Source organism: Stylophora pistillata, chromosome 12 (genome assembly GCF_964205215.1).
Source record: "Stylophora pistillata chromosome 12, jaStyPist1.2, whole genome shotgun sequence".
Taxonomy (NCBI): Eukaryota; Metazoa; Cnidaria; class Anthozoa; order Scleractinia; family Pocilloporidae; genus Stylophora; species Stylophora pistillata.
Genome location: NC_142530.1, coordinates 20,462,579 through 20,483,641, shown reverse-complemented (window position 1 = coordinate 20,483,641; position 21,063 = coordinate 20,462,579). Strand labels below are relative to the sequence as shown.

The 21,063-nt window shown below is 39.6% G+C and overlaps 1 protein-coding gene across 1 annotated transcript in view; it reads left to right on the top strand.

The window, feature by feature from the left end:
- The first annotated feature begins 233 nt into the window (after window positions 1-233).
- Window positions 234-21,063, top strand: part of LOC111327511 (uncharacterized) — a 55,930-nt gene continuing 35,100 nt past the window's right edge. The window contains 3 exon segments of the mRNA XM_088740267.1: window positions 234-474; window positions 14,944-14,997; window positions 15,323-15,378. Coding sequence (XP_088596393.1) covers window positions 468-474; window positions 14,944-14,997; window positions 15,323-15,378 — 117 coding nt within the window. The 5' untranslated portion in view covers window positions 234-467.

Here is a 21,063-nt window from a genome sequence, read left to right as displayed (position 1 = left end):
CGGCGTTAACGAGAGAGCGACAGAACTTCAAGGAAAGTTATGAGAGATTGCGAACAGCATATTTTCCTGAGATCAGTTTGAAGTTGCTCACATGTGTCAAATTTTCAACTTACACCGACCCCCTTGAATGAGCACTTTTGCTTGAAGACATAACTGCAACTTAGTCTCTAAACCAGTCCCAAGCCGCGTGTCGCTCTATAGATCACAGGATGTGATTGGCCGTTGTATCACATTACGTCTGGGACAGATCTGCAACAAGAGGATAAGAGCATAAGTGCAACAGTAGGTACCCACATTTCAGGAATACACAAACGCTATGGCAACGCTACGCATAGCTTAAAAATAGAAGGAAAATGGTTCTAGTTTCGACTCGTGACTGTTCAATGTTTAAAGGAAACCACATGATCTAAGAAAATTACTCTCTGAGGAAGGAGCATTAACACTTTGGTTATCCATTTATCACTGAAATGGAAGGTATTTATCTCAGGTTCCTTTTTAAAATTAAGGGTTGTGATGAGAAAATTGCATGCACGGAAGAAGTCGTAGTTGTCTCAGCAAACTCTACATCAATGATTTTATGTGAGATCATATTAAGTAATCAAATTAAGCGTGGAAATGGCAATAATATCGGTAACTTAGTACGCCATTTGTTTGCCTTTAAGCTCCTTCAGCCTAAATCTGTCATGTCAGTGTTAATAGTGTGGCTCAGGAAATTTAGGGATACTAAAATTTTCTTTCACCAAATGGACAACATAAAACGCAGTCTTGGCCCTTTTTACACTGAGTTCCAGGAATATTTTAAGATCTGTCTAGAACAGCCAACAAATAAGTGAGACTTCATGGTCTGATATAGATATTGAGTTGCAACTTAATTCAAATGATTTCGATGTTTGCACCACATCACTGGATATTCTTGAACAATGAAAACGCTAAACATTTACTTTTCGTGATTATGTTTACTTCATTTTCTTTGTTATCTATTCATTCATTAATTGTCTTAAAGACTCATAATCCGCCGTGTAGCCAAGGATTTTTACACAAACAATTTGTTTTGCTGGAATGAAGTCTTAGCTGTCCTTTTAAAAATAGCTTTAATGTAGCAATTAAATGCAATCAACTTTTGAATATCAATTGCTCTATATTGCTCAAGGAGTACGAAAAATTGTTTACATCCCTTGCTTAACCAGGCCTGACAGAGGCCATTTAAAAGGCCTCTGCAGTTGAATAGACAAGCTTTCCATAGGGCTACCATTCTGAGGTAAATCAATATTCCCCGAAGATGTAGACCAACTGATACCTATACTCAGTAGGTTTATTAAATTTAATATAAAGCACAGTACAGGTAGCTTTATAGATACATAGATCACAATGTGTTTTCCTGTGGCATCTTCCTAGATTTTAAAAAGGCCTTTGATACAGTAGATAATTCTGTTTTGCTCCACAAGTTGTATTATTATGGTGTTAGAGGCATAGCTCACAACTGGTTCACTTCATACTTAGATGGCCAAACTCAAACGACTCAAATTAATCCAAAGATTTCAAGCAAACAGAATTTAACTTGTGGTGTCCCTCAAGGGTCTGTACTCGGCCACTTCTATTTCTGCTATAAATAAATGATATATCTACATGACCTCCAGTAAATTCAAATTTCATTTATTTGCTGATGATACCAATCTGCTATTATGATGCTGATAAAAATCTAACATCTCTAGAGACAATTGTAAGCACAGAATTGGTAAAGGTCAGTGACTGGCTACATGCTAATAAATTAACACTAAACACCAAGAAATCAAACTATGTTATTTTCCATCCTTATCAAAAAAAGGTTAATTATCAAGTGCCAATCAAATTATTTGATCCCAACACCAATAGCATAGCTCACCTGGAACAACAAGATTACTTGAAATATTTAGGGATACTGATTGATAAAAACCTTAGTTGGAAATATCATATTGACTATGTTGCCTCTAAGATTAGCAGAACTATTGGTATTGTTGCGAGATTGAGACACTTCATCCCGCTGAGTACTTTACTAACTATTTATCAATCCCTGGTTGCTCCGTACTTGACGTACGTATGGTGGCTGAGAACTGCCATTAAAAATATTCAAATTTATAGGAATTATTCGTGTTATATTTTTTTAAATTTCGATTTATTTCTCATTTTTCTTTTTAAAATAAAAGCAAGTGAAAGAACATCCTCGGAGACCCAGGGGCTGAGTCGATTTCAAGTTAGGGCACGAAGAGCCCCTGGGGACATTAGGGACCTTAAGATACCCTGGACGCGGCCTAGGACGACGTCAACCGGAAGTAAATTCGCAAGGTCTCAATTTTAATTTGCATAAATGTCACGCCACTTGACGGCCACCACCTCAGTTGCGGCGGTGACGAAGTTTATTTTGGCGGCCTCTCAGAAAGGTGAGTCATTTTTCCGAATTCTTCCCTCAAATTAACAAGTTTTGCATAAAATTTTCAAACATTACTATAAAAGAAATAGATTCCTAAACTGTCTGGTTCATTTTTGTTTTCATAATTCAGATTTACGGAGCATATAGAGGGTTTTTGTGTGAGCGTCAAGTCTTCAGAAAGGAATTCGAAAAGTAGGTAAATCTGGGTAATTTCCTCGGACAGTATTGCTTTATTTTTCAATTTAACCTTCGTTTTTATCGTGTAAATTTAATCAGTGGCAGTTTAGGACCGCTTTAGAAAATGATTTTGCATTATTTATATTATTTTGCGCCAAATTTCTTCGAGGTCAAATCTTTCGTACTCTTTATACGGTAATTCTAAGTTCTTTGAAAAGCTGCAGTCAGAGAGGAGCACGAATTCTTCGTCAGAAATGATGTCGGCCAAATAAGAGCCTGTTAAAAGCTCTCGGGTCTTCTTAAACGACGTCATAGCAGCAAAACCGCCTGATTCCAGCAGTTATTCTCTGACTGAATGTGTTTGTTTTTATGTGTTTCGGCGACCGCTTCCACCACTCAAATCTTAAGGCTCGTATTTCCCGCCCAAAGGTGGCGGTCACGACTCATGCCCTCTCGGACGTGACCGCGTTCTTTAAGGCAGCCGCGTCCAGTATCTTAAGGTCCCTATTGTCTTACAAGACTAGTTCCAAACGGTCGCACTCGTTCTGCCATCTGATTGGTGCCAGAAAATCTTTGTGTTTTTCTGCCCAATCAGAGTGAAGTGTGCTTTAGAGTCCTTTCGTGTGTTTTAACACGGACATATACTAGTAGCTCAGTTGCTCGCTATGTTTGTCTGGACCTTGCGACGGAGAATTGCTTGAGGTGAAAAGTTTCAGTCTCAGCACACAATGTAAGAGAAGTCGATCAGATTGTCCGCGAAAATCTTACCGGAAATTATACTGAATACTTTCGCAGGTATCACTAGAGAACGTGTTTTAAAGTTTGCGAGGTTTGTATAAAACACGATGATTGCAGTCATTGATATGTCGCTTTAAACGTTAAAGGAGATTTAAGCTTAAATCTTTCTAGATTTTTTGCATAATTTGCTGTGACTGAAACTTTGCCAATCCCATGAAGTTATTTCGTCCCACGGGCCACGCAGGTATGTCGAGCAACTGGCGCATTCGCCTACGTAGCTTTCTGTTTTCTGTGCGCGCCAAAATCTAATCTTAGTAGTAAAGACAATACGGCCAAGGTTGCAGAGAACGTCGAGTTCGTGGACGACCTCCAGCAAGTGCTAAGAGAAAGCTACGCTGTGTTTCCGGTTAGCTAATTAAAATCTGAACAAAAACTTATTAACGAGAACATCGCGGGAAGGAGAGATGTTTTCAAGCAGTTACCGATGGGCTTTGGAAAGAGTTTAATCTTTCAACTGCTGCCTAGAGTGTTGAAATTCTTGAGCCAGGAAGGCCACGGATTCTCTTCTTGTCCCTTGGTCATTCTCATTTCACCTCTTAGGTCGATTGTTTAAGACCAAGTTAAATACCTTTGATCATTGGAAATCGATCCGATGCTGTTTTCAGTGGGAAAAACAAAACCAAAGACCAAGAAATTTTGAATAGAAAGGGCGGGTTTACTTTATTGCAAATGTCAGCTTAGTAGAACAGGATCATCTACCCACATCTAATAAGCAAAAGTTTGCACGCTCAGCTTTTCTATTTTTTCAAGCGAAGATGAGATTAGATTTTGGCACGCACAGAAAGTTGCGAGAACCAGTTGCTCGACATACCTGCGTGGCCCGTGCGACGAAATAACTTCCCGGGATTGGCAAAGTTTTAGTCACAGCAAATTATGCAAAAAATCTAGAAAGATTTGAGCTTGAATCTCGTTTAACGTTTAAAGCGACATATCAATGACTGCAACCATCGTGTTGTGTACAAACCTCGCAAACTTTAAAACACGTTCTCTAGTGATACCTGCGGAAGTATTCAGTACAATTTCTGGTAAGATTTTCGCGGACATGTTGGATTTCTCTTACATTGTGCGCTGAGACTGAAACTTTTCACCTCAAGTAACTCTCCGTCGCACGGTCCAAACAAACAAAGCGAGCAACTGAGCTACTAGTATATGTCCGTGTTAAAACACACGAAAGGACTCTAAAGCACACTTCACTCTGATTGGGCAGAAAAACACAAAGCTTTTCTGGCACCAATCAGATGGCAGAACGACTGCGACCGTTTGGAACTAGTCTTGTAAGACAATGTCCCCAGGGGCTCTTCGTGCCCTAACTTGAAATCGACTCAGCCCCTGGGTCTCCGAGGATGGTGAAAGAAAAATGTAAAATAGAAATAAAATGAAACCAAAGATAAATGAAATCAAATCAAAATTAAATACTACCCGGCCGAGTGCTGCCACTAGTTTTTTTTTTTTTTTTTCGCGGTCAGAAAAAAAAAATTTGTTTGTGGCCAAATGCTGCCACATGGCCGAGGGCTGCCAAACAAACCCAGAATTCTTTGCAGGATGCCTTTCAAGATTCTAGTATGGCAGATGCCGTGTGGAAAACTTAAAAGAGAAAGTGACTGCGAAAAGAGGGAAGAAGCGTGATGCAGGAGATACAACGCATAAATTAATTAAAGGAAAGGAGCTGTATAATAATAACTGTCAAATTCAAGGAAGAATAAGAGCCGTTTGCTCACGGTGGGTTTCGCAATGCATACAAAGAAACCATAAAGCACCCACAGTTCAATGGGACTACCTGGGTAATTAAAAGATACCTTTCTGATGCTGTGAAGGGAATAAATGACATTGGGCAAACTGTCCAACAACACACCCAAAAGGCGGTTCTGATGCATCTTCTTGCAAAGAATTTTGCTCGCCAGTTGGAACAAAATATCATTGGAAAACATGCATTTGGAGAGGTCCTAAGGTATAGAAAGATCTACTACAGAGAAGATGATAAAGGAGAATTTGTGACTGTGGAGGAGATTATTGATGGACAGTTTACCAAGTACTTAAACAATACTGGTGATTGGTGGGTCGAGGAAACAGATGTTATGGGTCAGAAGGCTCAATGTCTAACCCATTTTTCTTATGAAAAGTCAGACAAAAAACTCATGCTGCTAGACATACAAGGACATGGGTATGAATTATTCGACCCAGAAATTGCTTCTCATGAACTTTTTGATGGTAGTGCATTCTGGGTTTGTTTGGCAGCCCTCTACCATGTGGCAGTGTTCGGCCACAAAGAAATTTTTTTTTCTGACCGCAAAAAAAAAAAAAAAAAAAAACTAGTGGCAGCGCTCGGCCGGTAGTATTTAATTTTGATTTGATTTCATTTATCTTTGGTTTCATTTTATTTCTATTTTACATTTTACTTTCACTTGCTTTTATTTTAAAAAGAAAAATGAGAAATAAATCGAAATCAAAAAAAAAATAACAAAAATAATTCCTATCAATTTGAATATTTTTAATGGCAGTTCTCGGCCACCATACATATGGCATAATCACCTGGGGACAGGCTGCGAAGTCAAATTTGTGGAAAATCTTAATCCTGCAGAAACATGCTCTTTGCTTGATGCATTTCTTTCCTGATAGAGATCATATTCTTCCCTTGTTTATTTCTTACAATATCTTGCCAATTAATCTGCTTTACTTTGAGATGGTTTTGATGTTGCCCATGACTCTGCATGTACCTTTAAACCTTAAAAATCTCTTCTGCTCCTCAAATCAACTTCATTCACATAACACAAGGTTCTCCTCAGCTGGTAATTACTATGTTAACCCATCCAGAACAATCGTAATGCGGAATTCTATTTCCAGATTAGGGCCAAATCTATGGAATTCTCTGAAAAACACCACACGTGAGCTCCCTCATAAGAGTTTCAAAACAGAAATCCATAATATGCTTCTGTCTTTACTGGCTTCTGAGTGTATTTACATTGAATCGCCTGCCATAATTCAGAAACTTATATCAACATATCCACGATGACGGTTAATTCTGCGGTTAAAGTTGCTATGGTGGCAGTTATTTATTTATTTATTATTACTATTTTATTCCCTTTTTTTTTTCTTACATTGTAATGTCATTCCATGTATTCTACAAGTGATGCAATATACCTCTATTACTTTTCCACTTGTTATGTTAATACTTCAAGGGCTACTTTTTAATTATTTTTTCTTCATACCTTGTCCAAATTTGACAGGCTGTAATGCAAACCTATTCTCTCCTGTTGCTCCCCGCCTTGACAAGCCAATGCTATCTGTAGGAAGCGACCATTTTCGTATTTTTCTTTTGTCAAATAGTAAATAAAGTTGTAGTAGTTGTAGTTGTATTAGAACATTCATCTACACTTAGTTATTGTTGAACAAAGCGGTTGAATAAAACAACTGTCAATAGAATAAAAAACAACAACAATGGTAGCTAATTTCACTGTATAACAACAGCAAAGCACCAGGAACTATTTTGTTAAAGCAGGATACTTTTACTAACTGAAAAATTTTCAGTAGAAATTATATTTCTGAGGGCATGTCAAATAAGCTCCTTTGTGATATGCATGGCATGGCTACACTGATAATTTCAAAGAGAAAAAAGTTGGAACACGTACATATATTTACTTATAGTCACTGAATAGCATGTTATACTGTTTTCTAATTCTTGGGTCTAAAAACAATTTGTTAATTAGTTGATTACTTTTTCTAAATTGTTATCTTTAAGAAGAGTACGACATTTTTTAATTTCGAAGACATTTTTCGATGTTACGATCATCGTCAGTTACAGAATATTTATAATTAAGTGACAAAAATTACATATTTGAGTGAGTAACAAAGTGTTGGAAAGAATATAAAGCCTAAAGTGTAAGCATCATGTTGACATGATGAACTTGTTGGTTAAATTTTTCTAAATTGTGATGCTAAATATAAGTTACTTCTATGTTTTCTACTTGATATCAATCCCGTGGCTGGCTGCCCTTCATTTCAACTATTATAAACCTTCAGTGAAAGGAAAAAAAGGTGAATGATCAAGGCCAGCCATGTCTATGGCTGGTCTTGTCTTTGGGTAACCTTCCCAAAGTACAAGGATGTAGAGGGAATGCCAAGAAAGGCCAGGTTAGCATTGAATTATGGTGAAGTTTTGTTTATTGCATAGCTCATGCACATACATACAAACTTATGCAAAGGCTACCCAGTAAAAACTAATGTGCAACATGTGTGATCAGACTCTAGTTTTGTTGTCTCAATCCATTATCTTGATGCACTCTGTAATTAATTGACATTTAAAGAGAAGATATTGAAAAAGTGGCCAATGAGCTGAAAAATAAAATGCCAGGTGCTTTAAACTTGGTGCTTGACAAGGGGTTGAAAGAGCAAGCCATGCATACAAAAGCATTGTGGCCAGAAGCAAAAGGAAACTGTGATTTGTTCATCATGGATTTCTTGACAGTGTTCCTTCTAATGTTTTTCTTACTACATCCATCCATTACTGGTAACCCCAAAACTAATAGATAAACAAGTGTTCAAATAAATAAACAAATTAAGCAATAGTAGTATTTGAATAGTCCAGCTTCACCAAAAGTTCAGAAACATGATTACCCTATAATGAATTAGTTTTATCTTGGTTCAGATTTATTTCCTCTGATGTAATTTGGGGAAGCACATTCAAATATATTTCATCAGGTATGGGTTCAACACGAAGAAAGATTTGCATCATGAACACATTTAATGTAATGTATGTACAAATTGATATTTGTTTTACCAATAACTTGTATGACAGTGATTGATATTTTTACTTAAAAGACTTGTACTACAATATTTTTTCAGAATCTTGCACAATCTAGGGATAGAGCAAGTGTAGAAGATTTGCAGCAAATGATAGCAAAATCTGAAAACCACAAACACTTTGATTTGATTCTCATGTACAGGACAGTTGTGCACTGTTCCACACAAAATTCAGGAGTGAACAAACTCCCTATTGCAGCTGTTTAGTTATCTCCACTTGTTAGCTTTTTGCTTGAAATACAGAGACATTACATGTCTTTCTGGAGTTCAAAATTTCTTGGTGTCACAGTAACAGTGTAGACAAACTACTTTTGTTCCCAAACTCCAGAATTACAAAAGTAAAAGTTTTTTAAGATTCTGATTTTTTCTGAAGATGAAAAGGGGAGATAACAAAAGGCGGAGCCCTACTCCATGGAGTACCCTATGGAGTAACTTAGTGGAGTACCCTTAAAAGTCATGTATTGGTCAAATAAAATATTTTATGAACATGGTGAATCGTTTAGATGTACATATCCTAAAATATTTTGAGCTTACCAGCTCTCCGAATGTCTCAGTTCGATACAATCCAGTTTTTTGGGGGACAGGTGACTAGGTTTGTTTACCATTTACCACAAATTCCCGGAAATTCCGGTTGGGATGTAAATGGTAAACGTTTTTTCGATTTGTCCCACTGGAAAATTTCCGGGAAAAACGGAAATTCTGAAAGGTAGCCCCATTTTCCCGGTGGAAATTTTCCAGTGAAAAATTTTTGTTCCATTTATTGGGAAAGCACACTCCGAAATCCGTCAAAAGGAGGTCATCTCGGGCAGACTTCCGATTACGAAATCCGAGCTCCCCCGATTTAGTCTTCGTGATGAAGGCCCTATTTAGCATTTTAGACCCGCAATACAGAGTAGAAAGGAACATATACTTCGTTTTTGGTTCTGACCTCGTATTTGCGTTAAGTTATTTGCATTTTTTTCGTTGCGAACCTATATTACAGATGCCTCCTTTTGACGGATGGCCGATCACAACTACAACATAGTGACACCTCCACGAAATCTGTCAAAAGGAGGATGTGAAAACACCAGAGGTCATCTCGGGTAGATTTCTGAAATTCGAAATTCGAAATTCGAAATTCGAAATTCGAAATTCGAGCTCGCCCGCTGTTGTCTTCGTGATGAAGACCCTATTTAGCATTTTAGAGCCGCTAAATAGAATAGAAAGGAACACTTACTTCGCTTCCGCTCATGACTTTTTATTAGCGTTAAGATATTTGAATTTTTTTCTTGTTGCTAACCTACATGACAGATTCCACAAAGTACATTTGATGCCTCTTTTTCACGGATAGCCGATCACAACTACAACGTAATGACTTCTCCACGAAATCTGTCAAAAGGAGGATGTTAAAACACCGGAAATGGTTTTGAATACGAACTATCTTTGCATGAAATAAGGCATTGTGAACAAAAAAACCTTTTCTTAAACAAAGCTTTTCAGATAAAACATGTAGGTATAGGTTAAATCAGTAAAAGCAACCACGCCCAAAAGTACTAAAAATCTTCTGGATTTCTGATGAAATGAATTTAACGCAATTACGTTCAGAGTTTAAGCGATATATTGTTATTTCTAATATGGTAATTGTTAAAAAATTGTACATTACCTCGATTGGACGGAGATTAAGAATGAGTATGTAGCAGGCGATATTCCTTTTGTCGACAAGGATAATCCGTGACTTGTCTCACCTATTACATGTTCTCTATCTGCGTTGTGCCATGACGCCACATTGCAGTGATGACAATATTTAGATGAGGATTTTCAATTCTAAACGCAAGAGCGTACTTAGGGAAAGATCTACAAGAAACAGTTTCTACTGAACACATTTCAACAATTCTTTTCGCTAACTTGTACATGGATAATTACTACGTACTTAGATATATTTTCGAAAATTATCTTAACAAACGGGAAGTTCTGAGAATCAGTTTTAACGTTACATGTTCAATTAATGGTTATTTTTCTCTTCTTAAGGGCTCTTTTGCAGTTTGGACAACGCCAGTTTGCATTTGAACCTTCTAAAATAGTTGTTGAAATGCATTTCCTGTGAAAAAACTCCTTGCAGCTACAACATTTCACACAACGAGAAGGAGACTTCGAGTCTGACTCTTCCCTCGGCATTCTACACTCGCCCATTACCGAGACCTCTTGAACCTGACCTTTCAGACAACCTTCTCTCAAACAATGAACTCACTTCTTGAGAAGTTGATTTACGTGCCATCATATAATTGGAAATTTTGTTTAGAAAGCGAAATTATCGATTGGAATACGGCCGAACGCTGAATACGAATTGAGTGAGCAAACAGATACTTTGATATCTCGGACGATAACAAATTTCCTGCCTTTGCGAGTTTGGACCATTTAATTGTCTGAGAGTTAATCGACCGTAACCTTTAGCTTTCCTCTCCGTTTCCGGTGTTTTCACATCGTCCTTTTGACAGGTTTCGTGGAGGTGTCACCATGTTGTAGTTGTGATCGGCCATCCATCAAAAGGGGGCATCTGTAATATAGGTTCGCAACGAAAAAAAAATGCAAATATCTTAACGCAAATACGAAGTCAGAACCAAAAACGAAGTACATGTTCGTTTCTACTCTGTTTTGCGGGTCTAAAATGCTACATAGGGCCTTCATCACGAAGACAACCTCAGGAGAGCTCGGATTTTGTAATCGGAAATCTGCCGGAGATGACCTCCTTCTGACGGATTTCGGAGTGCGCTTTCCCATTTATTGATCCTCCACGTTTTTCACCAGTTCCAAACCTTTCACGGTCGTTTTCACTGCCAGACCCATCTCGTATTTTTGCGTCAGTCAAAATTAAATGGCGTGCGCTCAGGTGTATGAGTGTTCAGTGGGCCGTTTTCTAGTTTCGGATTTACAAAATTTACTTCACCATGATTGCGGCTCATGTTTGAATGGTAAGTAGAATTTGTAGCGTACAGTTTTTTCTACAGAATTTGTATCTGGAGCTCTTTGAGAGCAAGTCATCCTCGGAGACCTAGGGGCTGTGAGTCGATTTCAAGTTAGGGCGAAAGAGTCCCTGGGGAATTTTGTCTTACAAGACTAGTTCCAAACGGTCGGGTAGTCTCTCATATACCGGGTTCTGAAATAACTAATAATTAACAGATAAATGTAGCAGAAGGGTAAAGTGAGTGGGTTACAGAGGATCAGTGAACAATGAAATATATGAAGTTCATATATTTTGTACTGCGGTATTAGATACATATGATGCACGATCCTCGCAGTAGATAGCGCTATTTAAGCAATAGCGAAAATCAGACCTGAAAAAAAATCAGGCCTGTACGGGATTCGAACCACTGACCTCTGCGATACTAGTGCAGCGCTCTACCAATTGAGCTAACAGGCCTGGTTTTTTTCAGGCCTGGTTTTTCAGGCCGTACAGGCCTGATTTTTTACAGGTCTGATTTTCGCTATTGCTTAAATAGCGCTATCTACTGCGAGGATCGTGCATCATATGTATCTAATACCGCAGTACAAAATATATGAACTTCATATATTTCATTGTATCTCATGTATCACGTTCACGGGTTTATTACACTCCCAGTTGGCTTGTTAGCTCAATTGGTAGAGCGCTGCACTAGTATCGCAGAGGTCAGTGGTTCGAATCCCGTACAGGCCTGATTTTTTTCAGGCCTGATTTTCGCTATTGCTTAAATAGCGCTCTCTACTGCGAAGGATCGTGCATCATATGTAAGCTTCTTTATGTTACGTAGTTTGGTGTTGTTTGTCTTTACGCTGGGTCTCGCATTATTTCATGATCCAAACCGTCAGGTGTGTTTTATGGTTTCATTTCGCCGCGTTTATATCGTTTATTATTTTGTTCATGCCATTTATTTTCCGTAGTTAGACTTAGTGTAATTTAATTTTGTTATAGAAACCACTGGTCGAGGAATAAACGTTTATGGTTCCGGATAGCCATTGAGTGATGTTACCGGTGCGTACGTTACACGTGCGTACGTTACCGGTGCGTACGTTACACGTGCGTACGTTACCGGTGCGTACGTTAAGGGATTACCTTTTTTTAAGTCTCAACCTACAAATGTAAGCTTGTATCCTCATCGCTTCGCACAATTAAGAAAACCATGAAGCCAAGTGTTATTAGATGGAGCGCCACCCTTCTTTTAGACGCCACACATAAAAGGTATTTTGGAAGACGTAAAACCCGTTGCAGAATGAAGGATGTCCGTCCTTTTGGCCTCTTAAAAATCATATGAAAATAGATGGTAGTCGGCCTATTAATTGTAACGTTCATAGATGCTAGCAACATTAAAGCTTTCCGTTGGAAGTCAGCAGTTTAATGTTGATTTCAAGATGGCGGTCAATTCGTGTACTACGTCGAACTGTGACAATCAGAGAGCTGACAAGCTCAAAATATTTCAGGATATGTACATCTAAACGATTCACCATGTTCATAAAGTATTTTATTTGACTAATAAACGATTTTTAGGGTACTCCATTCAGGTACTCCATTGGGTACTCCATGGAGTAGGGCTCCGCGTTTTGTCATCTCCCGATGAAAAGCTACACAAACACGAGTCCAAAGTAATGTGTCTTATTTTTTTCTCAGTTCGTGAGCGGGCGGTATTCTACAAATCCTGCAATCTGATTGGTTCCGAGAGCGGGCAGTATTCTCCCCATCCGGCCCGCTCACGGCGGGCGGTACCTGTTTCGCTCGAGTCACTTTGCAAAACATCTCAAGCTCCGTTGCAGGTTCTCACTAATATATCACATTCTGCCGGCCGGGCAGAATGTTTGAGCAAAGACTTCGGTCACGACTTTGGGGGATAAATAATATTCATTCTTTCTTCTCTCTCGCTCTCAAATCACAATGGTTTTTCTGCAAAAATTGGTTTCGAAATAAATTTGGTGGTACTAAATTTGGTTTTAAAACGATTGAAACGCGGCCTAAAAACAATTTTTTATTTAATAATCCTTCACGAAAAGTAACTCAGACCTCGGGCACAGTTTTTCCCAATACGGACCTCTCGGCTGGTAACTAACAAATATATACGAGAAACAAAATTCATCGAAATAAACAGGCTATTGATCTTCTTCGAAGCCGTGGTTTGCCACATGTTTTTCGAGGGAAAGCGTTGCATAACGGTCTGAAGGCATAGCATGACAAAGGGAAAATATCTGAACTTACAGCAAAATAAGAACAAGGATAAACTTCCTTGAAGAGTGCTACTTAAAGTGCATCTAAGACCAAAACTTTTTTTTCGCTTAACGAAATAAGCTTATTTTTTGGAGTATTTTTGTACAAAAATTTTTTAATTTGCTCAAATTAAAAATCGGCCGCCATCTTGCCCCACGACCGAGTTTAAAGAGGAATGGCTGTAGCGGGTAATGTGACGTAAAATCTAGAACACGAAAGTCTGCATTTCACACATATTCACTTGTTTGGGAAGGGTGTCGTCGATATTATCCGAAATATGCCGAATGGAATGTATGAAGCGCGATACCCTCTTGCAAATTTCGCACGTTGCTACATCCTTCTACAACACACTTAGTCGGCATATTTTCGGACAATATCGACTACAACCTTTCCAAACAAGTGAAAATGTGTGAAATGCAGACTTTCGTGTTCTCGATTTGACGTCACATTACCCGCTAGAGCCATTTCTCTTTAAACTCGGTCGTGGGGCAAGATGGCGGCCGATTTTCCGTATTTTGACTGGGCACAGAAAATTGAAGATTTGAGCAAATAAAAAAACATTTTGCACAGAAATACTCCAAAAAATACGCTTATTTCGTTAAGCGAAAAAAAATTGTCGCTTAACTTTTCCAGCTCCTTCCAATGGCGCGTGAAGTACCCTTAAATGACGAGTTGATTCTTGATTTTAAAAGCGTTAGCCAGAACACTAAAACTTGGAGCCAAAAGTAAACAACACGCGTGATAACAACAGACCTAAGATAAGGTTTTAAGACGACGTTTATTTAAAAGTTAGATACATTGATGACCAAAAAACTATAAAAATATCCGAGAATGATAGGCAAATGGATGCTGAAAATTGAGCCTCTGTGCCAGGAAGTAATATAAGTTTAACCGCTCTTCAAATTCTGACTAAGGAGCAAAATTAAATAGCACATATTAAATAATTGCGTGACAAAAAGAAAGGTCAAATGAAATGAAATCTGAAAAAACTCAAAAATGGTGAATCAGCTGCCAAGTATATGTAAAATTCAGCCATATGGCAGCCAAATAGATACGCGAAAATCAACCGAGAGACAAGAATTTTCATTCTTAAATTTTAATTTTAAAAAATCGCTTACGCGGCACGATTAAGAGAGGTCACAAAAAATTAAACATTCACCGGCAATAGTCAAAAAATCGAATTGGCTCATATTCTAATATTAGGTAGGCCTATAGGTAAAACAAAGCAAGGCATATGTAGTTTGTTGAAAAGTTCTTTTCTTTTCGAGAAATTGATAAAACTCAATTTACGCATAATTAGCGTCTTTCGATGGTCGAATTTAGCCCACTTTAGAGGCCTCGTTTGTACTTGTAAAAACAGTGAAAAAATTACCTCAAGATGGTGACCAATGTTTTCAGCTGAAGAAGGAAAGAGTGAAACCTCAAAGCTTCAGCTTGATTGAAGATTTTTTTTTAAGTCTTGAACGTTCGGGCCCAATTGCAAAAATTGATAATTTTTCTTGACGATGGACATAGCTGTGAAGTTTTGATATCTTACTTCTTTTTATATCCCGAACAGAGGCACATTTTGATCCGTACAATAAAGAAGTAGATGATCTTTGGGCGCCGTTAGGTGAGTCCTTCAAATTTTTATAGAGTGCCCTTATCTGTTTCGGGGGGGTTGCTGAATATCGACTTCAACCTGTTTTTTTATCTTCCTTTGTTTTGTTTGGTTTGTATGATTTTTGTATTCTTTTGTTTTCATTCCTTTTTCCCTTTTTTTTTTTTGATAGGGGGGGCGGGGCGGCGGTGGTATTTGGATGGATTTTGCCAGAAAATTTGTATTCTGAGTTAGAATAGACCGTGGTTTGAAAGCACGCACACTGTGAAATACTGTTACAAAGCATTCAGACGTAAGTTTTCTTCTGATGTCTAGCTGACTTTTTTCTTCCTTTCAGAAAAAGAAATAAAGGAAAAAGCACCACTAGCGACTGTTATTCCTTGTGAAAAAGAGGTATTTTGTTACGGCACTAGTCTCAATGCAGATGAAAATTTTGTTAATGTTAACATTAACATTAAGTCTAATAAGTACTGTAATACATTAGACTTGCCATGAAAAATCTGATTGGTCAAAATTATTCAATCAATATACAATAGTATGTGCAGTTGACATGATAACCCAATATATCAGGGCGTGCCTAGTTTGCTCCAAACGTTTCCAAAGTCAGAGAGAAGTGTCTCCTTGCAGTTTTTTTTTTTAACAAAATGAATAGTAAAACAATTCTTGAATTCGGTTTCCGCATGATATCATGAGTTATCAGACCTCGTGTCTATGTTATCTGCCTCAGCCCTCGGCAGATAAGGAAGACTCAGTTTTGATAATTGCTGAAAATGCAAGCCGTTTTGATCGCCATAAGGGGGGTCATGGTTCCAGGCGTTCCTTACGTAAACCGCGGAAACTGGTGATGAGAGTGCGACAACTTGTGTTATCGTTAGCTCGCTCTTCGTAAACTACGTAATATACAGAATGCTGTGTTTGTGAAGACCGCCTAGCAAAGATTCCTGTCTTATAAGCTCCTCCCACATGCAAACGCACACGCCGTTCCTGGTAGGCCCACGCTAAATGATGTCGAGTGTTTTCGGAATGGGCCGGTCCACGAACCTCATTGCTTGAAAACTAGCCAAATGTGGAACGTTCATAAGAGTTCTCACGAGATAACAAATGAGCCATATGTGAGTTCAAACAATGAAAATACTGGCAAAACTGTGACGGCCGATTTAACAACAAACTATGATGCTGAGACGAACACCTCACTTGCTGAAAAATCAAGAATGTTCGTGAACACAACTTCAAAGGTGGCGCTAACAACAGCGAATTGGATAAGGATACTGACAGAAGGGTTAAGTCCTGGTGTACCGGTTAACGAAAATACGTCCTGGTGTGCCGGTAACCAAAATATGTCTTGGCGTGCCGGTTAGCGAAAATTGCGTGACATCGGCCGATCGAATGATAGCGTGAAAGCTGGATAGTTTGATGAATAATAAATGCTTGAAGGGTTTATTGGGCCAATCGGATCATTTGGGCCAGTTGGGTCATTTGGGTCATTTGGGCCATTTGGGCCAGTTGGGTTTTCCCTTTCTCTGGGTTCTTTCTCGGGCGTTTTTCAGTTTAGAGTTTACAGTTTATTGTTATGCACTATTTACAAAATTTATAACATCAACAGTGTTTACAAAAAGAAAAATTTCCATTAATTAAAGAGAAAAAAAATATTACAATACGCAGCCAAGATAAAATGTGCTCAGTGACCAAAGTAACATAGCCTTTCGTGTTGGTAACTGACACGTACAAATAATTGACACGACAGATCAGTCAATTACAATAGGGATCAAAGAAAAAAAAAAGAAAATAGAATAAAGTTCCATAGATAAACTATGTACAGATTATACAGAAGCTTGAGTGTTTAACAGGTGTAATTTATATTGGTTGAAGAAGGAAGTATATGGCAGTCTTTTATTGTTTGTTGGAATAGTTTCCCAAAGTTTAGATGAAACAAAAGCAGAAGTAGAGATCCCATAGTTATTATTTGCTTTTGGCTTATGAAGATTTAATCTAGAGGGAAATCTGGTGTTGTGGTTATGTATCTCCAAGGCTCGAGTTATAATATTATAGGAAGAAGTAGGACGAGACAAATATAAATGTCAACAGAACGATAGGTCTTTTTTAATCAAGATGGCGGATCTCTCTCCATGTGCTAGTCAAGTGACATACGTACACATACTACACCTCCCCTTAAAGCTTTTACAGTAATCAAACAAACAATTATAAACGACATATCAAACAGTACAAGGGTCTACTGTAAACAAAAGCAATGTTCAAATATTCAACGTTCAAGTGTCCTTAATAGGTCTCTGTGGCGGTTTCACTACTCTCCCTGAGCGCGTCATCTGCACTTTCGGGGGTGTTTGGTTCAGCTTTGTAGCAGCTCTCAGTAGGCTTGGTCGCAGCTGTGGTCAGGTCTTTGCTAGCGGGCCTTTTGATTATTTCCTCAGCATTTCTTTCTCAAAATTAGCTTCTGGTTGGGTGTCGAATGTCTTTGTACAGGTATCTGCTGAAACTAAGGTTGCCCTGTTCCTTCGAAGCTGTGTTCCCTTGTCTGATTCCAGTATGTAGGATCGTGGTGATAAGGATGCCGCTAGGACTCTTGCCATTCGATCTTGATCGCGAATCCAAACTTTCTCTCCGCTCTGAAGTTCTGGTAGGTCGTTTGCCTTGTATCTGCGGTCATGGTTGCTTTTCTGGTTGCTACGGTAAAGGTCCTTTTTTGCATCTAGTTTTGCCAGGTCTTTCAGTCGTAGGTTTGGTTGTAGATTGTCAGGGAAGGTTGGTAACTGGGTGCGGAGTTAGCGGTTCATCAGAAGTTCGCATGGCGCCAGGCCATTGTGAAGAGGTGCTGTTCGGTATGCTAGAAGACCGAGATAGGGATCATCGTTCTTTTTCAGGATATCCTTGACAGTACGTACCGCTCTCTCTACTTCGCCTTTTCCTCTTGCGTACGTTGGCGAGCTAGTAATATGAGTGAACCCGTAGTTACTTGCAAACAGTTGGAAGGACTAACAAGCAAACTGTGGGCCGTTATCGGACACCAGTAAGTCTGGAATTCCATGAGTTGAAAATATTTCTTTCAGGGCTTTGATTACTGACTCGGACAATTCACTTGGAAGTGCTTTAACTTCAGTCCACCTTGAGTAGTAGTCGACTACGATAAGATGTTTCTTTCCTTTTAGATCGAAGAGATCAGCGGATAGTCTTTCCCATGGCCTGGATGGGAATAACGACGGCATCAGGGGCTCCTTGGGCACTGGTCTGTTCTTAGCGCACGTAAAACATTTCGTCACCATGTCTGTTATCGCTGTAGTATTCGCCAGCCACCACACAGACATCTTGCCTCGTGCTTGCGTCTTTGTTATCCCAAGGTGTCCTTGATGTAAGAGGTCAAGTATCTCCAGCCTCATTCCTGCTGGAATCATAATACGATCATCATATAGTAGAATCTTTTTTATCACAGTTAAGTGTTTCTTATTTTCCCAATAAGGACTAGTATGGTAGAATTTGGCATATAAGACGGGCATCCTTCTAGGCAGCACTTCTTAATCATCCTGCATACTTCATCCTGGTCTTGAGCCTCACTGATATCTTGCAGCCGCATAGGCGTTGCCGGAAGCCTTGCTACGATCTGTTGTGTGAAGCTTTCCACTTCCTCCACAAGATCTATGTTCTTATTTACATTCTTCTTGATAGGAGCACCTGACAAAGTGTCTGGGGTAATTTGTTCCTTGCCGGGTACATATACGACGTTGAGTTCGTACTTCATGAGACGCATTCTGAATCTTAAGATGCGTGGTGGCATTTTGGAGAGATCAGTTGAATTGAAAAGAGGTGCTAACGGCTTGTGGTCGGTTTCCACTGTAAACTTCATTCCGAGTACGTAGTCCGAAAACTTGTCACAAGCCCATGTCACGGCCAGGGCCTCTTTCTCAATAACTGCGTACCTTTTCTCAGTTTCTGAGAGGTATCTAGATGCATAGTACACCGGCTTCCTGGTACCGTCCTCTTGGAGCTGTAGAAGAACAGCCTCAAGTCCAATGTTAGAGGCATCGCTTGAGATGACTGCAGGACGACTTGGGTCGTAGTGGGCAAGGTTTGTTGCAGATGTCAGTTTATTCTTGATTCCTTCACATGACTGTTGTTGGGCTTTATCCCATTTCCACATGTTCCCTTTTTTTAGGAGTTGTCGTAGTGGTTCGTTGAGATTGGCCAGGTTTGGTATAAACTTTGCCATTTGATTGACCATTCCCATGAAGCGTTGGAGGTCGTTAACTTTATGTGGACTGGGAAATTGCGTATAGCATCAGCTTTGACCGGGTCTGGACGGATACCTTGTTCTTCGATATTATGTCCCAAGAATTTTACAGAACGCTTAGAAAACTCACATTTCTCGTAGAACTTCACTCCGGCTTCCTGTAGCAGCTTAAGGATAGTTCTCAGCCGTTCGTCATGCTCCACTTGTGTTGCCGCGTGTACGAGGGTGTTATCAATATGGCATACGACTCCTTTGAGGTCCCCCAGTCATGGTGCGCTGGAAGACTTCCGGTGCTGAGGTGATCCCAAAGGGAAGACGATTAAAACAGTCACGACCGTACGGCGTGATGAAGGTTGTAAGTAGGCGAGACTCCTTTTCGAGAGGGAGTTGCCAAAACCCGCTGTTAGCGTCGAGTTTGCTAAAGACTCTACTTTTACTCAGCTTTGCTAGGCTTTCATCTACGGAATACATTGGATGGACCTCTCTCTCAACGACAGGTCTTTTTTAATCAAGATGGCGGATCTCTCTCTTAACACTTTTGTTGAGTTGGACTAGGTCTACGCAGATGTGAACTTTTCCGTTTGGCTTGAGGACTGGGACTATCACGGAGCACCATTCGGTCGGCTCTGTAACTGGGAAGACCACAGGGGGCCCAATCAAGCGGCGTGTCTGGTCGTTTGTTCGAAATATAAAGAAATGTATGGGAGAATATTGAAGAGTCGTAATATCGTAAACTTATATCAAGGAATGTCCATGTTAAGGCTCAAAATAAATGTAAACCTACCTCACTTGCTGTCTATTGTCGTTTCTGTGGTTCTAAGTGCCGAATTTGAGCGATTTGGTAGATTTTGCGTTGACTGTTACTTTACTTTACAAGAAAGAGACAAGGGTGGAAAGCTCATTTTCGACCGCTCCAGCGCGAAGCCGATTTTCACCCAGAAATTAGAATCGCCCGGCTTTCAAATCGAACACCAGATAAACGAAAAGGTTGACGCTTCTTCTCGTGTCATTCAATCGAAGATCCATTCAAAATCCAAGTGCTAACCGCCCAAAAACTTTCGAGAAAGGCAACTTTCCAAGCGATCGGCATCCGCGGCACAGATTTGGTGTACCAGGGAGCAACCGTCACGCTGTTTGCTCCACGCTGATTGGATGATGATAAACAATGCCCTGTTTCAAATGCCTCATGGGAGCGGAGTCAGGGGCATATTCGCGCCGGCGATTCATCTTCTCACGCGCCATAAACCTCACACCAGGCTAGTCAGTAGATGAATCGCCGGCGCAAATATGCCCCTGACTCCCCTCTCACATGAGGTATTTGAAACAGGGCATTGTTTACCATCATCCAATCAGCGTGGAGGAAACAGCGTGACGGTTGCTCCCTGGCACACCAAATCTGTGCCGCGGATGCCGATCGGTTGGAAAGCTGCATTTCTCGAACGTTTTTTGGCGGTTAGCGCTTGGATTTGAAATGGATCTTCGATTGAATGGCACGAGAAGAAGCGTCAACCTTCTGGTTTATCTGGTGTTCGATTTGGAAGCCGGGCGATTCTAATTTCTGGGTGAAAATCGGCTTCGCGCTGGAGCGGTCGAAAATGAGCTTTACACCCTTGTCTCCTTCTACAGTAAATTAACACTCGCAAAATCTACCAAATCGCTCAAATTCGCCACTTAGAACCACAGAAATGACAATAGACAGAAAGGGAGGTAGGTTTACATTTATTTTGAGCCTTAACATGGACATTCCTTGATATAAGTTTACGATATTACGACTCTTCAATATTCTCCCATACATTTCTTTATACTTCGAACAAACGACCAGACACGCCGCTTGTGTC